General features: G+C 33.8%; 1 protein-coding gene across 1 annotated transcript in view; it reads right to left on the bottom strand.

Moving 5' to 3' along the window:
• Positions 1 to 23,981, bottom strand: part of PDE3A (phosphodiesterase 3A) — a 359,573-nt gene that overhangs the window by 29,133 nt on the left and 306,459 nt on the right. Inside the window, exons 8-12 of the mRNA XM_069106191.1 lie at positions 21,191 to 21,345; positions 15,923 to 16,063; positions 4,667 to 4,778; positions 684 to 797; positions 266 to 465 (exon numbers count right to left, since the gene is read on the bottom strand). Of these exons, the coding sequence (XP_068962292.1) occupies positions 266 to 465; positions 684 to 797; positions 4,667 to 4,778; positions 15,923 to 16,063; positions 21,191 to 21,345 (722 nt within the window). The remainder of the gene's footprint in view (positions 1 to 265; positions 466 to 683; positions 798 to 4,666; positions 4,779 to 15,922; positions 16,064 to 21,190; positions 21,346 to 23,981) is intronic.

Raw genomic sequence — 23,981 nt, 5'->3', positions numbered from 1 at the left:
CTAGGTATATTCACATGAAAAAAAAATTTAAACATTGTAAAAGAAAATGGTCATATTTGATAACTGCTAACATTTCTTCCATATACATAGGATAATAGGATCTTTCTCTATAATTATAGCATATGTGATTATTACTACAGGCAATAAAAATATTATGGTGAATATTAACCTGGTATCCGAGACAAAGAGGCAATATTAAATGAACAAATATTCAAAAGAATCTATTATAAGATGGAATAATTCTACTTTTGAGGCAGACATTTACCTGAGGTGCACTAGTTGCAACCAGAAAAGCATTTGTCCTTCCTGGGTGATCATAATCATGCATGGCTGCAGCCACATAGAGAGCCATCAACTCTAGAGCAGGGATATTGCCAGCCAGACATCCATATTTATCGTCTGCTGCTGAATACATTTTTGAAAATACATATCCCATGTGGCCATGTGTGATTCCACTGTCAGAATCTGAGGAGAGATATTTTAAAAAGGCATCATTTAAATGTTATCATTCAGTGCACACAAAAAAAGATAGCATTTGTCTTTGCTCTAATTTGGAACCAGCAGTCTAATGTGGCCCTTAACACCCAAACCTAGAGTCCTTAAATACACAAGTAACAGCAAAATTTCACTTTTACTTAGTCTTTCAACTAACATGCAAATTGCTTATAAAAGAGAACAAATACCTGAATCACTTGCTGATCCATGGTCATTAATAACAGTGGAGAGACCTGGAATAGGCTGAGTAGTAAGATACCAAACAGCATGTAAAACATCAGTGGCATGGACTCTGTTGTGATCTGTAAAAGAAAAAAAAAGGTACAAACACTTATCGTATTAGATCTGCAACTAGAACAAATGAATATATGTTGACCTAATATTGCTTTTGTCCAAGGACCAAGAGTGACATCTACTGGATGAATAATTCAAGTCTGATTAAAAATCAGCAAACACAAACTGGACAAATGCATTGATTAGTGGAATATTATTTTATATCATCCACAGCAACAAAAATGACCAGTACCCACAATGCTTATTTTAAGGATAGACATAAAAATGACTATTGACAGAAAAGTCAAAGTACATAAGTAATCTATGCATATAGGACCATATCTAAAACTATGCCTGTGAACAGAATTTTTCATTTTTTTGTTTACATGTTCCTAAAGAGAACACAGATTAGGAAAAAAAATATAAAAACACATTAAATGCTACATTATGTTATGAAATCATAAAATTTAGGGCCAGATGGGACTTTGAAATTATCTAGCCCAATAGTTTCCTTTATTTCATTTTATTTTAAGAGGTAAGAAAAATGAAACTCTGAAAGAAGACATGACTTGCCCACTTTCATAAGCCCTTTCCTGGCCACCACATTTTAGAATTGCTCAGAACAAAAAAGTCAACACATGACTTCAGGGGCATGGAAGGTTCCTCCACAAGAGTCCTCCAAAGCAAGTACAATGAGATGGAGGATTTACTTGCATATTTAAGTCTATCATTTGCTTATTTAAAAGTTTTTCTCTTGTTCACTTATTTTGATAGAAAAAAACTAAGAACCCTCTGAGTCTATCCAGGATTTCTTACTTTGATATACCCTACATGAATTTGTACTATTTAATCACTTTTCTATGCTCAAATTCATTTGTTTATTCACTTTCCCTATCAAAATTAATACTTGTTATATCTCATCCCAGAGTACCCTATAACTACCTATCATAATAGAAACACCTGAAAAACTAATCTATTGGTAGCTATTAATCCTTGATAATAAACATATTATCAATAAATATTATTAAAATATTTGTCATTCCAAGTCTTAAGCCTTACACAATATTTTGTATATATGACCTCACCTGATCTTCACAACTACCCAGTAAAATAGGTAATACAATGTTATCTTCATTTATAGAAATAAAAATTAAGGCCAAGAAACCTATTCAAGTCAGTGATTAGCAAATGGCAAGGTGAGGATATGACTTTAAATTTAGGGCTCTTTTTATATATTTTTCCAATTTATTATAGGTAGTGAGATGAAGTGAAAGTCCCTCCGCATTATATCACAGGAACTGGTTCTAGTTCAATCTTCTGATTTCACCACTGGTCCATCTTGAAGTCAGAATGTCATAACTCTGGACTTAAAATCTTCACATTCTCCCTCCACCTTTCACACTAGATATCCCATGATGCTTATTTTAATCTTTTCTTCTAAGACATAGTTATTAGAATTTTTCTTGACTCTTCTTACGCAATCGGCTATCTCTTAAACCTGGGATGGAGTCCCTTTTCACCTTGACCTTTCTTAGGGTCTTCCCTTCCAAGATTGATTCTTTTGAACTGGTAAACTAGGCCATCTTTTGCCTCAATTCTTACCTAGATTTAAATCACTAAATGGGTGTTGCCTCTGAAAAAAACTGAGTCCTGGGAAAGACCTTAGCTTAAAAAGGTCAACGTCTCCCACTGCATCCATGGTCATCTCTAGTCATCCTGGCCTATGTTTTGCCACTGAACTCAGATAACTCTGCAGGTGAGAGTGAGGCTGATGGTTTTGCAAAACCCTGCCTCACTTAAATCCAATTCACTTGCAAATTAAGACATCACCTTCCTGATATCATTGGTCCTTTTTGAGAATGAATAACCAACAACAAGAACAATAACTACTATTAATACTACATTAAAAGAGTAGAGAAGATGTTTTCCACTTCTCTTGAATGTTTTTGCCTCTGCCTGTTGTTTCTACTCCAATTTACTTAAGAATACAGCTCAACAATCTGGAACTATGCCCAATGGGCTATAAAACCATGCACAACCTTTGACCATGCAACACCACTACTATGATATTGTATGATGATCGACTGTGAATAACTTAGCTATTCTCAGCAATACAATAATCCAAGACTATTCTGAAGGACTTATGATGAAAGGTGCTATCCATCTCCAGAAAAATCACTGGTGTAACTTGAATGCTGATTGAAGATACTTTTTGCTTTACTTTATTTTTTCTTGTTTTGTGTGTGTGTGTTTTCTTTCACAGCATGAATTACAGGGAAATGTGTTGTACATGGCTACACACGTATACATATATAACCTATGTCAAATTGCTTATCTTCTCAATGTGGGGGAGATGATAGAAGGTGAGAATTTGGAACTGAAAATTTGAAAAAGACTATAGCTAAGTTTCACTCTTCCTAAGCCAAAATCCAAATCCTGCTACCTTTCCCCTCCCAAATTTCTCTTACCCTTTTCCCCAAAATTCAGGTGGGACAAGAGATATAAGAAAAGACTTTGCCATCTGAAACCCAGTCCAGGAGGGAGTTCATCTCCAGTTTCCCATGATCCTTGGCACTCTCCTCATTCATTGTCCAAACAGCTTTCCTCTGTTAGACATCCTCATGTATGTTTTGCATGTAAGGGAATGTAGGTTATAAACCATGAAATATAAATTCAACAATTTCTCCATCTTTCCTCCAGTCTCTTTTAAACATATTACATCCTCTTGTCCCTATATGTTTTCTCTCAGGTATGAGACTAATGTGATTTTTATATTTTTATTTATTTTAAAAAATAGCCTTGTCTTTTAAAAACAAAAGCTTTGTCTTTACTGGTTTTTTTCTTTTTTAATTTTAATTACTTTACTTCGTTTATTTCTTGCTTTTTTGAGAGGGCATACTTTGAGGAGGCAGAGAAAAGTATCTTGATCAAAGTCTATTTTACTTATTTCTATACTGGTATTACATGTGCCATACCCACTCCTTGCAATGACCCATCTGTCTTCTCTGATCATCTACATTCCTGATTCACCACAATTCTTCAAAAGTACTTTTGCATTTGTTTTCTGCTATATGCATGTGTTTTAATATTACTTTGCAAATCAGATTCCCAGTTATTTTATGTAGCAATGCTATTTTCACAAAGTGATTTTGAATAATTGAAGAGATGTACAGTATCTTACTTGTTTGTTTGTTTTTGCTTTTTTTGGAGGGGGGAAGACAGGTAAATTGGGGTTAAGTGAATTGGCCAAGGTCACCTGGCTAGTAAGTGTTAATGTCTGAGGCCAAATTTGAACTCAGGTCCTCCTGATTCCAGAATTGGTGACTGCACCACCTAGCCGCCCTGTTTGTTGTTGTCATTGTTGTTTTTTAATAATGCCTAGAGCAGTTCTTTGTTCAACCTCACTTGTCAGCAATGGACTAAATAGCCTGGACAACTTCCTTTATTTTTATCTCTCTACCCTATGTATTTTTACTTTTCAAATAAAATTATCCCAGATATAATCAAAACATAAAATTTCAAGAATTATTTTGTAAAAGAGAAGATCAATCATAAAATTAATGGTTCTAACTTATATAGTAACAATGTTCTAAATAAAACAATTTTGAAAGACTGAAGATCTGATTAATGCAGATATTAACCTACATATTTCTAAGAAAACACCCTAGACCTAATCTACCAAATCATAGAGTTTGTAAGTGGTATTTTTGGAGGAAATACCTACATTTAGACTTCCTTATAGAGATGAAATCACAGAGCCTGCCTTTACATATTTGCATATTATTATTACTAAGGAATAAGCTAGCATGTTTTATCATCATCAATTATTCATAGTTTCAAACTTAATCACTGGAAATTAAACATCTTATTTACCTCTACTGTAACTAGGTGTACTTACAAGGAATATCCCGATATCCATTCTCCAAGGCATGAAAATAATTCATAAATTCCTTTACAGGAATTTTAAAAGTTTCAAAGAGTCCCATGTCTTCAAAGAGTCTGTATGATACCTAAAGAAAGGAAATTGAAAATGCTATAAAATAATCTCATAGCACAGGTCTAAAATTAGAAATGGAAGTGGGCATAACTCACTCATAAAATGCTTTAATTCATTGCCACCAGAGGAAAATTAATAGGAAAAATTAGGTTTTTGGTGGATACCTATTATCTAGCTAGCATTGTCTGAAGCCCTATTGGGTTTCAAAAGAAGTCTAATGCAGTCTCTGAATATAAAGAAACTTCCAGTCTATTCAGGGAGAACAGAACACTATTAGTGAATAATATAGCATCATTATTTGCATTGTGAATTTAGAGGATTGGGTTGTCTATTGCTGTCTCACAAAGTCATAGCATCTCAAATCAGGAAGGGATCTAACCTGTATCTGGCAAAGGATTCCCTCTATAACATGCCAGCAAAAGCAGCAACCCAGTCTGTGCTCAAAAGCTTCTATTGATGGGAACTCTTTACATCCAGAAGTAATTCATTCAACTTTTGGATGGCTCTGACTGTTGAGAATTTTTTCCCCTTATTTAATCCATGGCTCAAGGGTCCTTCCACAAAAACCTGCATCCTCATGGACCAGGTCCAATCCTAGAGTGAACCTTAAGGAGGATTACGTTTTCTCCTTGGCTCACATAATACCTTTTGGCTCACCTCAGACAATATGCATGCTTTGAGGAAGTTAAATGGGCAATCTCCATTCCAGAAGACCCACTATCTGGATAAAACAACTGACTTTGCCATCCAACTAGGACACCATTCAGGAAATATATTGGCAGTGTTCTTTTCCCAAGAAATGTTGGTGAATCAGAAAATCTTTATCTAGGAGTCCTGATTCCCCAAACTCTCTAACTTTTGAACTTGGGAATTACTGAATTCATATTTACCAACGAGACAGGCTTGAAATCTGGAGTGCCTTTCCTAAGTCCAGCAATGACGTACATGTCTGCTTATCTTGGGAGCCTCTGAAGAAGCTTTTTCAGTATCTCTGATACTATTTATTTAGTTGGAAAAAATGAGCTTTTTGGTTCTCCCCTCTCAAGCCAGGTACAAAAGGACATGGAACTCCCATATGCCTTTGCCCTGAGGAAGCCACCTCTACTTCCTTGAGGGGAGTAAGGATTCCCACCCCACCAACTACCTTCCCAGGACCAAGTCTATTCTACTGAATTATGGTATTTTAGTGTGTGTATATGTGAATATGCATATGTATATTTAGTATCTTTGCCCCAAAGAAAACCCCAAATGGGGTCATGAAGAGTCAGACAAGACTAAAAACAACTGAACACATGCATATATGTATATTCAATTGTGGATCAAAAACTGATTTTGTAAAGTTCCATCTTTATATTCTAACACTTCAAACATAAAATGTCTCAAATAGAACTCATCATCTTCCTCCACCCCCCCCAAAAAAAAAACCCTTGTTCTTCCTACCAAATGTCCCCATTTTTTAAATTGGTAGCCTCATCCTTCTAGTCAACCAGCATTGAAATACTGAAACCATCTTTGATGTTCCCCTCTTTTTCACCCTCCACATCCAATCAGAGTCCAAGTTCTATTGATTCTACTTCCTCAACCATTTTTCTTCTATTATTTCCACTGTATTCACCTTTATTCAAGTCTTTGACCACTCTAACATGTACTTTTAGTAACAACTTCCTCAGTGGTCCAGTCCTTACCTTCATCCCAATCCCACCTGAAGTTTCAGTCCTTATAACACACAACTATCAAAATACCCTCCCTCAATACAGATCTTGAACATGTCACTTCACTATTAAAAAAACAAAACAAAATAAATGACTTTCTATTGCTTAAAGGATAAAATATAAACTCATTAGCCTTATATTTAGTGGTTTCCATGATCTGACTCCTGTCTATCTCTCTAGCCATAATGGATTATTTGACTTTTCCCTGCTCTTATCAGGCACTCTCTTTCTTTTATGAATCATATAAGCTATCATCTGTGCCTTCAATGTACTTCCTTCTTAGTGAAACTAGTTGAAATCCATCTCTCCCTACAAGATTCTGTTTAAATCCTCTAAGGATCCTTCCCTGACATCTCAGTATTTTCTTTTACCTTATTTTCCTAAGGCACTTGTCTGGATTTCTCCTTTACTCCTATCATATTCTACTTTGTATTTGTGTAAAACTGTATATTCCTCTCCCTTGAGTAAATTATCATCTTGAATGCAGAAATCATCTCATATAAATATATTTTTAATATTTCAGAGCTTAACAAACACAAAAAGAACAGCCATTTCCATACTCTGGTCATAGCTCCAAGGCAAAGTAGAGCACTAGTGGTTGTGGCTGCAGGGCTTTTGCCTGTAAAGATAGAGCACAGACAAAGAAAACAGTGACCACACCTCTCCAAGGATCACTCCACCTTGGAAGCATTAAAATTTTGCAGATGATAACTATGAAGAATTTTATCATTATTAGGGCAGTGACAAGGAATTTACATAGAGGGAGGGCTGATTATATTAGAATGATCTCCAAAAAAACCAAAACTAAACTAATAAATGAAGGGGTGAGAAAGAGGCATGCATGGGAAAAGGCAGAAAGGAAAGGTAGCATGGGGCAAATTTTCTCATATAAAAGAAGAATGCAAGGAAGAACTTCCACAGTGGAGGGGTATATAATGCTTAAATCTCAATCTTGTCAGAACTGCTTCAAAGAGGGAAGAATGCATAAACACTCTCAGTTGGGTATAGAAATCTATCTTACTTAGAAGAGAAATAGGAGGGGAAAGGGATAATGAATATGTTAGGGGTGATAAAAAGGAGAAAAAATTAAAGGAGGCAGTTGTCAGAAGCAAAATAAATTTTTGAGAAGAGACAGGATCAAAAGAGCAAGAAAGATAAACAGAAGAAAACAGGAGGGAAGGAAATACACAGCAATTGTAAATGTGAATGTGACTAGGAATAGAAGCAGACAGCAGAATGGATCAGAAACCATAATAAAATAATATGTTGCTTATAAAAGACACACTTGAACCAAAAAGGCATACATAGAGTTAACATAAAGGGCCAAGGCAGAATCTATCTATCATGCTTAAGCTAAAGTAAAAAAGGCAAGGGTAGCAACAATGATCTCAGACAAATCAACCACCCCCCCCCCAAAAAAAAAAAAAAACAAAACCAAATAAAAATTAAAAAAAAAAAAAAGGACACTAAACTGTGATAAAAGGTACCATGGACAATGAAGTAATATACAAAAAAAATTACAGGAAGTTTCTCTCATAAAGACTTAATTTCTCAAATATATACTGAGTGAATATAAACTAAGTGAAGTTTATAAAAATAAGAGCCAATTCCTCATTTGATAAATGGTCAAAGGATATAAACAGGTAATTTTCAGGGAAAGAAATCAAAGTTATCTGTAGTCTTATGAAAAAAAAATGTTCTAAATCACTACTAATTCGAGAATGCACATTAAAACAACTCAGGTTCCACCTTAGACCTACTAGAAATGATAAATGCTGGAGGGGAGAAGGGAAAAATAGGTACACCTTAATGAACTGTTGGTGGAATTGTGAACTAGTTCAATCATTCTGAAGAACAATTTGGAACTATGCCCAAGGGTTATAAAATTCTGCATGGCCTTTGACCCAGTAATACCACACCATTAGGTCTGTATCCCAAAAAGATTTTTAAAAAGAGAAAAAGGCTTATATGTACAAAAATATGTATAGCAGTTCTTTTCGTAGCGGCTAAGAATTAGAAATTGAGGAGATACTTCTCGATTGGGAGATAACTGAACAAGCTGTGGCATATTATTATGATGGAGAACTATTGTGCTTTAAGTAATGATGATGGGAGTGGTTTCAAGGGGAATAAACAGGTTAAGACCTACACGAACTGATGCAAAGTGAAGTGAAAAGAACTGGAAGATCATTGTGCATTGTAACAGCAATGTTATAATGATGATCAACTATGAAAGACTTGGCTATTCTACAATGATCCAAGACAGCTCCAAAGGATTCATGGTGAAAAAATTGCTATTCACCTGGAGAGAGAGAACTGATGAACTCTGAGTACAAACTGAAGTATAATTTTCCTGCTTTCTTTGCTTTTTAAAAAAGTCTAGTATAAAAATACATTTTGTATCATTTCACATGTATAATTGACATATTGCTTGCCTTATCACTGGGTGGGGGAATTTTTGAATTTGAAGGGAGAGAATTTGAAACTCAAAATTTAAAAAGAAAACAATGTTTAAAGTAAATAATAATTTTCAAAAATACTTTAAATATCCCTCTTTTCTTTCTTTTTTATTTTGTTTACTTTTTTTTGGCAACCTTATCACCAGTCTTGCTCTTCTCACCACTCCCTGACCCACCAATAAAACAAAGGCAACAAATATGCATTTCCCCATATTGACTGTGTCTGAAAATACATAAATCAATGTGCACCTTGATGTCATTAGAATGCTTCTTTATCAGAGGGACCATATTAAACTAATTTTCATGTTTGTGACCCTGGACTTCATCAGGCAAATAAACTCAAAAAGAAAAGGCTTCATAAAGGGTCAGGGCTGGGGAAGTCCTTTGAGCTGTGCAGTCTGGAAGACTTTTTTAACATCCACCCCCAGCTGTTGGGGCTTGCTATTGCTGTTTCAATCTGAAGTAGTGTGGCTACAATTTACAATGGTCACAAGTTGGGGGTTCTCCAGTACTTCATATATAGAGCCAGGACACATATCAGTACAAACAGTGAATCCTCTTGAAGTAATCCTTTTGTTCTACATATTTACATTGATCTGAAATCAATGACTATATTTTACACAATTATAACTTCAAATAACAAATTTTGAAAACACAACCAATACTCAAGACCTAGCTATATATAGCACAGTTCCTATCTTAAGTTTCATTAGCTTTATGGAATAAGTCTCTATCTACTTTTTCATGCAATCTCTTCTCAATAATTGGTATACATGTGCTCCCCTTGAATTGGGTCATCCTTTGTATTCTTAATTCATGTTTTGCATTAGGAGCCCTCCAATGTTTAATGCATAGGCACTCCACTTTTATGCTACAAGTAGAGTGCTCTGACTTCTTATATTAAAAGTGCTTGTGTTGGGCACGGCTAGGTGGCGCAGTGAGTAAGAGCATCAGCCCTGCAGTCGGGAGGACCTGGGATCAGTTCCGGCCTCAGATACTTAACAGCCACACAAAAAAACTGACTGTGTAACCTTGAGCAAGTTACTTAACCCCAATTGCTTTTAAAAAAAAAGTGCATGTGTTGGGGAGGGACTAAATTCACCCTATATGTTGAATTTATAAGAACTCATTGGCTAAAAAGAATTAGAGGAGATTAGTTTATAACAGAACATATCTGAGACTTGAAAGGTCCTATTTGGTCTTGAAGGATGGACTAGATATGGAAATAGAAATGAGGATGTTAATTCAGGGAGGTAGCAAATATATGAGCAAATATATAGATATTTAGTCTGGTTTCATTTACTAAGGAAGTTTTTTTTTGGGGGGGTGCCTTTTTTGGAGGGCAATTGGGGGTTAAGTAACTTGCCAGAACTGAATTCAGGTCCTCCTGGCTCCGGGGGCCAGCGCTTTACTCACTGTGCCACCTAGGTACCACTACGAAGAAAGTTTTAAATATATTTCTACACAATATTAATTTGTTTCCTCAAATATTTGCATCTATTATGGGCAATGAGTTAGATGTAGCTTTCTCCCCTTCTTTCCTTCTCCAATTGTCTTCTTAAATCAATCACTTATTTCTTCATTAGACAACTCTTCAGCAGTGAGCACCACCAGATAATACTAATATTTCTGGTTACTATATATAAGCAAAAGAGGGAAAAATTAAAAAGAAAGAAATTTTGAATAAAAAATAAAGGAAGTAGATAAAGGAAAGGGAAAAGGCAAAGATAAGTAAGGAAAAAACTGTACATGTTTGAGATTGGTAGGACATTACTACTCTGTGTAATGCTTCAAGATCATAGTGGCTGTTATGTCATAACAATTGCCCTTACTTTCCATTTATTGTACTCACATATAAACGTATTTATGATATTAATGATGCAGTCATTCTTTCAAATAGTGTAGCTCAGCATCCATTGATTCCAAAAACATTTTTGCAAAGATAGGGAGTTTGGGAGATAGATGTCATGTATAGGGAAGAGTTTTTAAAATCTGTCATCTATTTGAATTGTGTTGAGATGTGAGATTTGGGTCTGGATCCATTTTCCACTGACTAGCTAGCCAATTTCCCCAATAAAATTTACTAAGTAATTAATTCTATCACAACTTTTCTATGATGACTTTGATATTTTAATGGATTATCTTCTTTATGAGGATCTCAATCCCTTCATGTTTTCTCTTCTTGGGTAATTCTTACCGATGTAGTCCTATAAATCCTCCAAAAAGAGTTCATCCAGTATTGAGGGTGAGGTGGTCTTCAAAATCTCTTGACATGTGGAGATGCCAATAAAGTATGAGAAGCAACCATGTACTATTTTCCTCATCTTATCACAGCTTTCCACCTTATATTTTGTTCACATGTCTCTGATAACATCCTTTATACCACTTCTATAAAAATCTTTCCTTAGTAATATATTGCAAACTTTTCATATATCTACCATGTCTCTTCACTGACATTTAGATGATCTTGCCTTTTAATTCTCAAGAGATTGTAGTATTCTGTAATTTGCAGTATCATACAGATATTTTTGACATTAGCAAGAGAGACCTCTCTTTAAGGGAGAAGCTTGGTATCATCAAAAGCATGGCACAATTTCCCAAAAGCAATAAATTGTTCTCATCCTGCTTAGTGGCCATTCATAGCATCTGGCTGAGGCAGTATGCATAAGTATATGAATCCACACATACACACACATGAATGGAATAGTTCTATGAGTTATTCATCAGACTTCATACATAATGTGGATAACGGACTTTCTTCATTCTTTCAGTTTTTCCTTTGTAGATATTATGTTGATATTATCTTTGAGTGATTGTGGATTTCAGTTAGGAGCCTCTCCAATGTTCCAGAGCTTGATGTAATCAGCATAATACCATCTGTAAACAGGAGCTTCTGGGTTACTTCAGCATTTATAAGGAAGCTGTCCAGTTTTTACTCTATACTGGACATCAAATTTACGTCTTTCGGTTGAACAAAATTTTCTTATATTTTATCTTTGAACAAACGTTAATGATTTTGATATGTGCATGGAAGACACCATTCTACAGGGCAAGCTGTTAAGTCAGCATCATGTTCTACTATATCAAATGCTTCTTTATAGTCAAGAAAGAATACTCACAATTCAATTCTATGTCCTTTGCACCTTTCAAGTCAAGTGTGTGACAGCAAAGATGTGGTCTGATACAGAATATAATTTGTGGAAACCTATCATCTTAAATGTCCATCAAAGATGCCCTTGATGTATGCATATTATTTTTATAAAATTTTTGGAGGGATGAGAAAGAAGACATATAGGTCAATAGTCATTGATATTCTCTCATTAGACTTCTCTTTTTTGGTAAATAATGTGGTTCTAGATTTTTTTTCCAAGCTTTTGGTATCCTCCCATCTTTTGGTTACCTTGAAAGTCGATCCCTTAATGCCCTCAAAATTGTGCTTTCTCCAGCATGGAACTCTTCTGTGTATACATGGTCTAGTTCAGCTGCTTCTCCCATCTTTGCATTCTTCAATACTATTTCCACTTTCTCATGCAGCACATTGGTGAGAGTGATGTTAGATTCCAAATGTAGTGACTCCTCTGTCAGTGATGGCAAAAAGAGTTTGTTATAAAAATCTTCATAAATCTTTTCCATTTTCCATCTATTTGTTGTTGTTTTTCATACTTCATCCTTAAATTCTCTTAGAATGCTTTTGCTTAGTTGATTCTCAAAAACTTTTTAAAGTTTAATTGGTACTCTTTAAAAAAAGAAGTCTGTCACTTCCCAGTGAATCATTCTACTATGCTCCCTCTCTACACACAATTAGGCAAAACAATGTAATACATTGACTACATCTGACAACAAATATCTCATTCCACACTTGTAGTCATTTTGCTCTTCCAAACAGAAGGCAATCTTCACCATTGAGACATCTGAATTTACCATATTTATCAGAGTTTTGATGACTTACTGCTGTCTTTTTTTCCCTTTACATTATTGTGATCATCGTATAAAATGTATACCTGGTTCTACTGTTCTTTGTATGTCTTACAAATCTTTTCAAGTTGCACTGATTTCTTCATATTCATTATTTTCAAGGTGTAATAATATTCTATTAATCCATATACCACAGTTTGTCCAATCACCCCCCAATCTATGGGCATCCATCTTTGTTATACACAGATTACTGCTATATTCTCCTCTATCTTTGATTTCTTTAGCTTCTATGACTAATAATCATATTTCTGGCTCAAAGGGCATGCATAATTTAGTAACTTTTTCGAGTAAGTCTAAATTGTTTTTGAAAACATTTGGACCAATCCACAGCTCAACCAGAAAACAAACTTGTGCCTATCTTCTCAACCTACAGAATTGCTATTTTTTCTTTCATCACCTTTGCCAAACTAAATACATATATATGTTTTGAAACTGAGTTATCTCAAAGCAAAGATGAGAATATAGGAAAATGGCCAAAAAATAGTACAGAAAAATATATCAGGAGTAAGGAATGAGAGGCTAGAGATTTATAGACTCTGCAGAAATCTCATGCTTATATATCATGAATATTTTCTTATAAAAAATAACTGGGAGATGCTGGGAATAGCAAGCATTAAATAACAACACAAAAATAAAATTAATTGTATTTCAATAAATAGTAAATGATTTATTACTGATGAGGGAAGCATTCCTGAGTAAGTTGTCTGGATACAGTTAGATGACTGACTTTATCAGAGCAAAAATCATATTTGATGCAAAGCTAGGAAATAGAATAAAAATTGGGAAAGGTGTGCATATAATTATAACAATGCCAACTTCAGTTATTTAGGAAAATTATTGATATAAAATAGGATATTGATGGAAGAAAGGGCAAAGAAACCAATTACAATTTGAATTAAGTGCTATAACTTAGAAGTCAAAAAAGTCTACCAACTGCTTTATTCAGCAATTATTGTGACTCTTTCCAAGAAAAGAGCTATGACAACAAAGGGAAACAATGACTTAAGTTTTGTACAGTTAAAGTTAACAGAAAAAAAATCTTATAGAAAAAGATGGTGGAATGTTATCAACAATATTACCTCATAAAACAGAAAGAAACAGTAGAGGACAAAACCATATTAATGAAAGCCTGCAAAAGACTCAAATAAGCAGAATCATTCTGGGAACATTTAGGTATAAACCTGAAGTAGGGCATCAAACAGGAGAAAAATGGAAAAGTTATGACTTTTTGATGAGTATTTTATCAATTTCAAGGACAGTGGAGCCACCACATTTTGATTTTAATTTCCAAGTCTCAGATAAACTTATAGAGAAGGAAAAAAATTACATTATTGAGAACAAAAAATAAAAAAAGCAGTTGGATTAGGGATTGTGCACATAGAGAAGATTTACTGAGGTAACAACTGTGAGGATATTTAGAAATTGATTCACAAGGAATCTGAAGGAGGGTAAAGATGCCAAAGGCATTGAAAAAGTCACAGATCTTTTTAATTACCAGAAAAGATAACTGGGAAAAACTTCAATGCTACAAACCTGAATATAGTTTCTGATCTACATTAATTTTATTTCTGAGAATAATCTACACATATGGTATGCTTTATGAAATTAGTAGTAGGGAACAAGAAGGCTTTCATAATATAATATTCCACAGTAGGCCTTATTTTTACCATTACACAATTAATTGAAAGATATAGAAAACTATAATACCCTATTGTAATTATTTTCAATATAAAAACATTTGATTTGATAGATTAAAATGCCTTTGGTATTTACAAAGAAAATTTCCCAAGTCTACAAATTATTTTTTTTACATCAGATCATGATTCAGTTTAATATTCAAAGTCTAAGGAATAGACATCTTGAAAACATTCATAAAGACATTGAGCCATTAAAATTTTCAAGCAATTTCTGCTTGCTTTTTAGGCACATACCAACTTCTCTGCTACATTTAAAAAATTCCATGACAGGCATAGCTAATTTGTGCTATTCATAGAAAGCATAAAAAGAAAACAAAATGATTTGGAAAACTACAAAACAATTGCAATAAGAGAGCCAAAATAATCACATATGCCTTTTAATTTTCTTTGTTAATTCCACTATAATGGGAATTGCAGAATTTATTTATAGAGAAGGTACATGAAGGTACATACATACTAGATGTACATACATACATATGCATATTCTAATATATACATAGTAGCTATGACTAAGGACAGGTCACTTAATCTCTCAACTGCCCCAAGCAGGTCTGCATCAATACTTTTCACACTAGACTTCCTCCATACAACTGAAATCCCAGGTCTGTAACAATAATAAATTGTAATACTGTAATAACCTAGTGCATTACACATAGTATATAGGTCTGACAAAAAAAAAATGTTTGTTGAACTGAATTGGGCCAGATGGCCATCAGAATTCTATAGGGCATGTTGCAAAACACTAGGAATGCTAGAAGGTCATCATACATTCTGCCACACAAAATCAAGATTCCTGAAAACTCAGGTTTCAGTTGTATTAAAGAAACTGCCACAGACAAATCTAAGTGTCACCATATAAACACTTCTTATATGTGAGGTTATTTTCATTATTTGCATGTCCTGTAACATTGAAAGAATCTGCTGTAATCTGTTAAAGGATGAATGAGAAGACTTGGGTCCTCTCCAAAAATATATATATCCATTCTTTTAACAAACATTTATTTTAGAAGCTTTCATGGCATTAGGGTACTGCATATTTTGAGGGATGAGCATAAGACCATATCTACAAATAAGGCAGCTAGGTGGGAGAACTTAGGGTTAGGAAGATGCAAAATAGAATTCTGTCATAGACACTTACTAGTTGTGACTCTGGGCAAGTGACTTCACCTTTTTCTCCCTCAGTTTCCTCATTTGTAAAGTGGAAACAATAAAAGCGCCTAACTCACAGAGTTGTTGTGAGGATCAAATAAGATAACATACAAGAACTTTGCAAACCTTAAAGCACTATATAAATGCTAGCTATTATATTCTTACCTGACTCAGAATTCGGCCACATTTTTTCCCTATCTTTTCCACCAAATCAAAGATTGGGAAATTCCAAGTATTTAGCTTTTCCATTATTGAGTCCAAGTTATCCATGACAAGAGGCTCTGGAGCAAGAATAGGCTTATCTGGCTATAAAGATTAGAGAAGAAAATATTTATTGTCATGTAGTTTTATTTAAAAACATCTCATGCATTATGTCAGCATTTTTGAAAATGAAGGTACATTTATTAAGGTGATGATTCAAAATTGCAAGATCTTCAACTCTTCATTTAAAACACTAAGAAAATCAAAACTTCAAAATAATCTGAATAATAAGTATTATAATCAGATGAACCCCATATAGGCAGATACTTTTAAATTTGCTTTACATAACATCTAGTACTAAGCCAGGCATATAAAGACACATAATAAATGAATATTCCCTTTGTAAGATGATGATGCCACTACATTTCAATCTGAATGCTCAAATTTACATTAATGCTTCTCCATTTGTAAATGTTTTTTTTTCTATCTGTAAAATGGGAATAATGATAGACACTAGCTATCCCCTTGATGTTAGCTATATACAGTTGATTAAGAATAGAATTTCTGGATCACAAATTAAAGGAATGATAGACTTCTGCCCTAGGATAGAATGGATTGGTTTAAAAAAAAGTATTTTACTAGAATTTTGCAAAAAAGGGTTTTAAATGAAATGGAAGGGTAAAAACTGCCAATGTACTTCTTCCATGCTAGGTAACAGAAACATAGACCATAATTACAATGTAGAAATAAAAAAGTAATAGAGAAGTCTAAAACTTTACAGGATACAAAAACCAAGAAAGGAATGAGGATTAAAACCCATTGGTTTAGAGAATCATGTTTATAAGGTTGAGGTAACAAGCACAGTGAACAAAAGTTACTGACACAGACTGATAAATTTATCTCATAGGTAATTCTGAGATTTTCTGGTATAGAACTTAGAGATGAAATATGTCTCTGGAAGGGTATATTTACTCTATGATAGAATATAAGCTTCCTGAAGACAGAAACTATTTTATTTCAGTCTTTGTATATTCAATTACCCATAATAGTACATAGCACAAAGTAGGTGCTTAATAAATGCTAAATACAATTAGGGAGAGCAGAATAGCATGAAATATTAAAAAGATGCACCCCTTTGAAAATGTTCAGGAACTAGATGGATACCAGAAAAAAATATTCTGTTTGGAGAGAATCAGGCTTAGTATCACTGTAGAAAGATACAAAGGTATTCTACAGACCACCAAGAAGAAAGGAAATGTAGATGAGGAATTCCAGAAACACCCTGCCATCTTAGTTTGACATTGGTTTCTCTACTTACCAAAAGTAGAGAGACTAAAATTTCTTAGCTTGCCTTAGATATAATTCTATTCTTCAAAAGGTAGTAAAAACAATGAAGGAAATGCTATTTTGTACACTATTCTAACAAAGTAATGAAGCTTGTGAGTGACTGATTACTTCACCTTAGAAGACAGATTTCAAAGCATTTGAAGAAAAGTTTAATAGGATCCCAATGTCTAATATTTGACAAGAGAAGCCAATCAACAAGGGATAGGAAGTCCAAAGGAACATAGTTCAAAGAATAGGAACACAAAGAAAAAACAATCCTGACATTGGAGGAATAGGGAGTTATCTAAAGAAACTTTCATGGATACACTGGTAGTTCATTAAATAACAAAATTTTATTTTTAAATAACATTTCATTTTTCTCAATTGTATATAAAAATAATTTATATTTAAAAAAAAACTTGAGTTCCAAATTCTATCCTTCCCTTTCTCCACTCCCCCTTCCTTGAGACAGTTAGCAATTTAATATAGGTTATACATGTGCAATCATGCAAAATATATTTCCATATTAGTAATGTTGTCAAAGAAAAAAGATAAAAAACACCAAAAAATTAAAGTAAAAACAGTATGCCTTCATCTGCATTCTGACTTCCATCAGTTCTTTCTCTGGATGTGAATAAGATTTTCCATCAAGAGTGCTTTGAAATTGTCTTGGATCAGCGTATTACTGAGAATAGCTAAGTTATTCACAATTGGTCATCATACAATATTGCTGTTACTGTGTACAATGTTCTCCTGGTTCTGCTCACCTCCCTCTGTATCAATTCATGTAAGGCTTTCTAGGTTTTTCTGAAATCATCTAGCTCATCATTTCATATAGCCCAATAGTATTCCATTATAATTATGTATCACAACTTTTCCAGCCTAATTGTCAATTAATGTACATCCCCTTGATTTCCAATTCTTTGCCACCACAAAAAGAGCTGCTATCAATATTTTTGTATACATATGTCCTTTTTCCTTTAAGAAAAAAAAACTCTTTAAGACACAGACCTAGTAGTAGTGGTATTTAAAATAATATTTTAAAACATATAGAAGATTCAGAGCAGGTAATGATGAATGAAATCAAATAGTATTTGAAGAGCATGCTATTTTTCTTTAAAATTATTGTCAGGGACACTAAAGTTTTTAATTAATGAAAGACAGTGAAGGATAAAGACAACACAGGTTTTTTTTTTAATTATACTGGGAAAAAAGAGGATCAATGAAACATGACCATTGTTCTCAGCAGATATACCAATGACAACCAACAAACAGCTCTGTCTTTTCACTTTTATTTTGTTTCTATCTTCTCTTCGAAAGAGAAACAATCTTTGGACTGTAAACTATAGGAAACAATGGTCAACAGGGAATCAAAATTCAAAATAAGCAGGGAGATAGTGAAAGAAAGCCTTATTGTCCATGGTGAATTTTTATTTCAAGGCCCAAATGAACAATATTCAAAAGTCCTGAAAGCACTGATAGATGTGGCTGCTAAGCAAATATTGATGCTCTTTGAAAGACCAGAGAGAGTGGAATAGGTCCTACTGGATCAAAGAAGAACAACCTAATTTTCAAAAGAAGTGAAAAAAGTGTTCAATATACAAGTACTCTTCTCCTCAACTATTTCATCTTACCATACAGCTCTGATATGTTCTGATAAAAAAAAAAATCATTTTCACTTGTCCCTTAACTAATTTTCAACCTAATTCTCTCAACCACATTTCAACAGCTTTGGTTTTTGGATTTTCTCACAAATATACTTTCTCAATACACAATAACACCATAGCCCCTTTCACCTATTTCACTTGTTTTTGGTAAAGTGTAATCTATTCAGAGGTATAGTCCAGTTATGAGTCTCATCCCACCAAATCTCAATGGTGTCTATTGTATGAGGTCTGATTTGTATTAGTGTCTGTAGTTTCATTGGTTCGCTGGCAACATTTTGGATTTATATACATGTATTTCTGCTTTTTATCTTGGCTCCTTTCTTGGATTTCTCCTGTGAGCATCTGGATGTCTCAAAACCAGTTATTCATACATTGTACCTTCTTTCTGCAGTATCTAGATTGGTAGATACTTTGGCAAATTTCTCCTTTATCATCCTTTTCAATTTAAAGAGCTTTTTTTGTTAAAATTTGTAAGACCCTAGGCATATGAATTTTTACCAGCTTGGATAGGCACATTCCATCCCTGGCCAGGGCTATCATTCCTATATTTAAAGTGTGGTCCAAAAAAGGATAAAAACAATTATATATTCAATTTAAAAGTAGAAAAACTGATTTGACTTGCCAAGTAAAGTGAATGTCTTTTAATTTGACATTAAAATGTGATTAAGTAGAGAGATGACAGAAGAAAAGCCCATGATCAATCAATCAACAACAAATATTAAGAATTCTAGAGCTGGAGGAGACCTTAGAAATTACTTAGTCTTCTATTCTACCTTCCCTTCACCTCATTCAAATATTGAATGGAAACAAAAAAAAAATTTAAGAACCTAGCTCATGTAGCTAGGTATTGGCTGAGCTGGGACTTAGAACCATTGTGTACTAATTCCTAGTCCATTAATCTGCTCTCTCCCATAACTCCAATAAGAAAAAAGCTAACATTAGCTTTTGAAATATTTATGATATGTAATAAAAAATAGGGAGTAGAATGATGTGTCACTTAAGAGAAAATGACAATATAAACATGGCTTGTTACAGCCAGGAAAGCAAACATTGTCCAAATGTCTGATTTTGAACAAAAATCAAAACTGTTCTGATGAGAAAAGGCAAAAAAAACCTTATATTTTACCTCTCCACACGATTCTTTTTGTTTAATTTAAAATTATTTATTGAGATGTTAATTAATTGTTGGTTGAACTGGGAATCATGTCAACCATTTGAGAAAATAATTTGGTATCATAACCAGAAAAGTCACTAAATTGTAAGTGCCAGAGATAGTATCACTACCTCCAAAAGGTTAAAACAGACAAAGTGCTACAAATATAAATATGTTATTTCAGCACTTTTTATTTTAAACAAAGAATTAGAAACAAAGTGTGTGTCCATCAACTGAGAAACTGTTGCATAAGAATCTAATAGGACATTAATTACTGTGTTCTAAGAAATCATAAAATTGAAAAGATATGGGAAACTATGAAGGATTTGAATGAAGTGATTCTGAGTAAATTGGGCAGAAACAAGAGGATAATTAACATAATGACTATATTAATGTAAAGGAAAACAACACCAGAACTCTGATTGGTGCAATGACTAATCATGACTTCAGTGAATCGTTGGTGAAGCATACTTACTCCAAGCCCAGGTATGGAAGCGGGCATACATTTATCAATCATGGCATATGTACTGATTGGTTTTGCTTAGTTGTAATGCTTTGTTTCAAGAGAGGGTTATGAGGGTGGGGGGGTCACTAGGAAGTGATAGCAAGCTGGTTTTTTTGGAGGCAATTGAGGTTAAGTGACTTGCCCAGGGTCACACATCTAGTAAATGGCTGAGGCCAGATTTGAATTCAGGTCCTGCTGACTCCAGGGCCAGTGTGTCACCTAGCTGCCCCAACAGTAAGATTTTTTTTTAAAGAATCAATAAAACACTAAAAAACTAAAAAAGTGCATATTAAATATATTTTCTTGGAAGTATTTGTACTTTAAAAAAGGTGGAGGGAGAGAATACTCACAGCATTTGTTAGAGATAGATATTTCTGCTCTTAACCAACTGACAGGAAAATCTTTTACCTCTTAAACAAAATTGTTCAACAAAGTCCAATATAACCTTTTAGAAAGAATGACATCTTAAAAAATTATTTTCAAGTCAGCCTAAAATTATGTACTCCTTCATAAATTCTAAATTAGAATTACAAAGCAAAATGAAGAAATACAAATTAACAAATGATGTGATATGAAGCTACCATAAATACGATGGTTTCAGGGGTATATGTGCTGTGCTGAGATTCTTTCCTCAATGAATCTTTAGAACATTCTTGTTCATCTTCATTCTGGACAATATCACTGCTGTCACTGTTATTATTGGTTTCATAGTCAGAAGTCACTTGAGCTGTGTCATCTGTAACAGGGAGAAAACTGCTTATTTCAATAACAATGAAATAGTGGGTCTCACTTGATGTATCTTTTCCTTCAAGGTCAAATAGCAACTCTAAATGCCAAGATAATGTTATCTTAATGTGCTTATGTATAAACCTTATAAGAAAAAGCTAGCATATAGGACCTTAGAAAAGAGGTCCTTCCTATTATCTGTACCCTCAACAAATATATTCAAACTCAGTAAAGATTAGATGACTTGCCTACTTCGGTTTCCAATTTTTAAAATGACCTCTTTGTAATTTTAAATTTTTATAGTTTTAAATTCCCTTTTATTTTCCTTACTGACTTATTGACTCATACTCACCATAGTGACTTTTCCAAATCCTTTTCATAGTTCATTCATTCACTCATTCACTCACTCATTCACTCATTCATTCATTCAAAAAGCATTTAATACCTCTTATGTGCTTGGTACAGGAGATACAAAGACAAGAAACAAACTATTTCTGCCCTCAAGGAGCTTGTGTTCAACTGAAAGGGTACAAAAGTACACATAAAAGTAAATAACAAATATATATATATATATATATATATATATATATATATATATATTTATTTATTTATTTAAGCAAAAAGAAAGTGATGTTGAGGGAAGTGAACTAACAATAGAGGTGAGAAAGAAAGGAATAGAATCAGACTGGCTTCTTTTAAAAAGGTCACTCTTGGGCTTAGCCTTTCAGGAAGCTAGGATTCTAAGAGGGAAATATGAGGAGAGAGTGCATTCCAGACATTGGGGTCATGACTGTGCAAAGACAGAGAAAAGATAGAATGTCAAGTGTGATGCTTTAAAAAAAGTTCCAAAAGACATAATTCCTGAGTAATTGTATTAATAAGGTCAACATGTTTATTAATAAAAGGATGGTCATTTGGCTGTCTCTTTCAGACTAAAGACCCCTAATGGAAGTGAGCTCACTGTTTATCTGCCCTTTGAAGAACAGGCATTCTTGAGGGTGGGGAAAAAAATAAAACCTCTGATTGGTGAACAATTAATGAGATGGTAAATAGTACAATGAGAGGATGGATGGAGTTTTGGGGTATGTAACTTGGATCACCCAAATCTTGGTCAAAGAGACTTATCAGTTTCCATGTCATCTGTGAGACAAAAGTGATCATTGACATTCCCCAAACCTATTTGAACAAACACAATGAGGAAGAAAAGCACCCCTTAGCCACACTTCTAATTTCTTTTACTGTCTAATTAGATCTTGGCCTCCATAAATATTTCAGAAAGATTCTCCACACTGGTTGATTTCTGGATGATGAAGGAGAAAATGCAAAAAATCTTGGTTCTGCTTGAATAATTAGTTATTAATATCAAAGAGAAGTAGTCATTTCTCACACAAGTTCAAGTACAAGTAAAAAAGACCAGTTTGATAAAAATATAGAGTACATTCATAAAAGAGAGAAACACCTGGGGGAAAAAAGGCTGGAGTAAAATTTAGAAGGGCTTTAAATGCTAAACAGAAGACTGTATTTTATCTTGTGATTTGGTAAGGAAGGACAGAGGTTCATAAAATTACTACCTGAACAGAGAGCACACTTTCCTTGTATTTGGAAAAAAAGAGAGAGAGAGAGAGAGAGAGAGAGAGAGAGAGAGAGAGAGAGAGAGAGAGAGAGACAAAGACTTTTCTCATTAATGCCTGCTTTTGTATTGCTTTTTTTATCATTTGTAGCTGTGCTCAATACTTGGAATGTCCTTCCTCCTCTCTTCTACCATTTAGAATCTTGATTTTGTTCTAGGTGGGCATAGGCTATACCTTACATGTCAAGCTCTTGCCCAGCCCCATCTACTAGGGTCCTCCTTCCCAAAACTGTCTTGTATTGATTTTATATTTACTCTGTACATACTCTACTTTGGATATGCTTCCTCACCTGAAAGAATACAGGTTTAATGGGGCTAGAGACTGTTCTATATTTGTCTTTGTAACTCCAACACCTACCACTGTGCTCAGCACATAGATGATATTTAATAAATGTTTATTCAAACAAACAAACAAACAGAAACTAGCCAAGTATAGAAGAAGGAAATATCATGGCCACAGGGAGAGGGATTAAAATGATATATGTAACCACAGGGGCAAAATAGGAATAACCAAGATATCTAAGAAAATAGAGATCAGTCTTCATAACCTATTTACAACACACACACACACACACACAGAGTTCACTCCTTAGTTAAAAACTTGTTCAAGTGTAAGTAGCCTATCTAAATTAAAATATCAAACTATGATATTTAAAGGCCCAATTTTGCTCTTACCAAATGACTAGAAGATGGTCTTCATAGAAAAATATTTATCAATGAAAGCAACTTTTTGGAAAGAGTTTTAATCTTTAAAAAAAAATAGTGAAACAAAGCAATTTGTTTCTTAGTTTGAAAATAGCTATGTCATCTAAAAAAAACTTGTCCATAGTTTCTACAAAGGAAAAAATGAAAAAAAAATTCTATTTAATTTCTGCTAACATCTATTAGGATCATTAAAATCCTACAAAGGCACAACTTCATCTCGTATTCTTTGAACCATAAGAAACTGTCAGCTATTCAATATTATGTGAAAAGCTGAGAAAACATAAACTTGAGGTTTTACAATATACTAAGGA

This window comes from Petaurus breviceps, unplaced genomic scaffold, assembly GCF_028583685.1.
Source record: "Petaurus breviceps papuanus isolate PSGF00001 unplaced genomic scaffold, PetGlider_PUasm1.0 78, whole genome shotgun sequence".
Lineage (NCBI taxonomy): Eukaryota > Metazoa > Chordata > Mammalia > Diprotodontia > Petauridae > Petaurus > Petaurus breviceps.
Note: the sequence above shows the minus strand (reverse complement) of the source record. Positions and strands in the feature narration are given on the sequence as shown.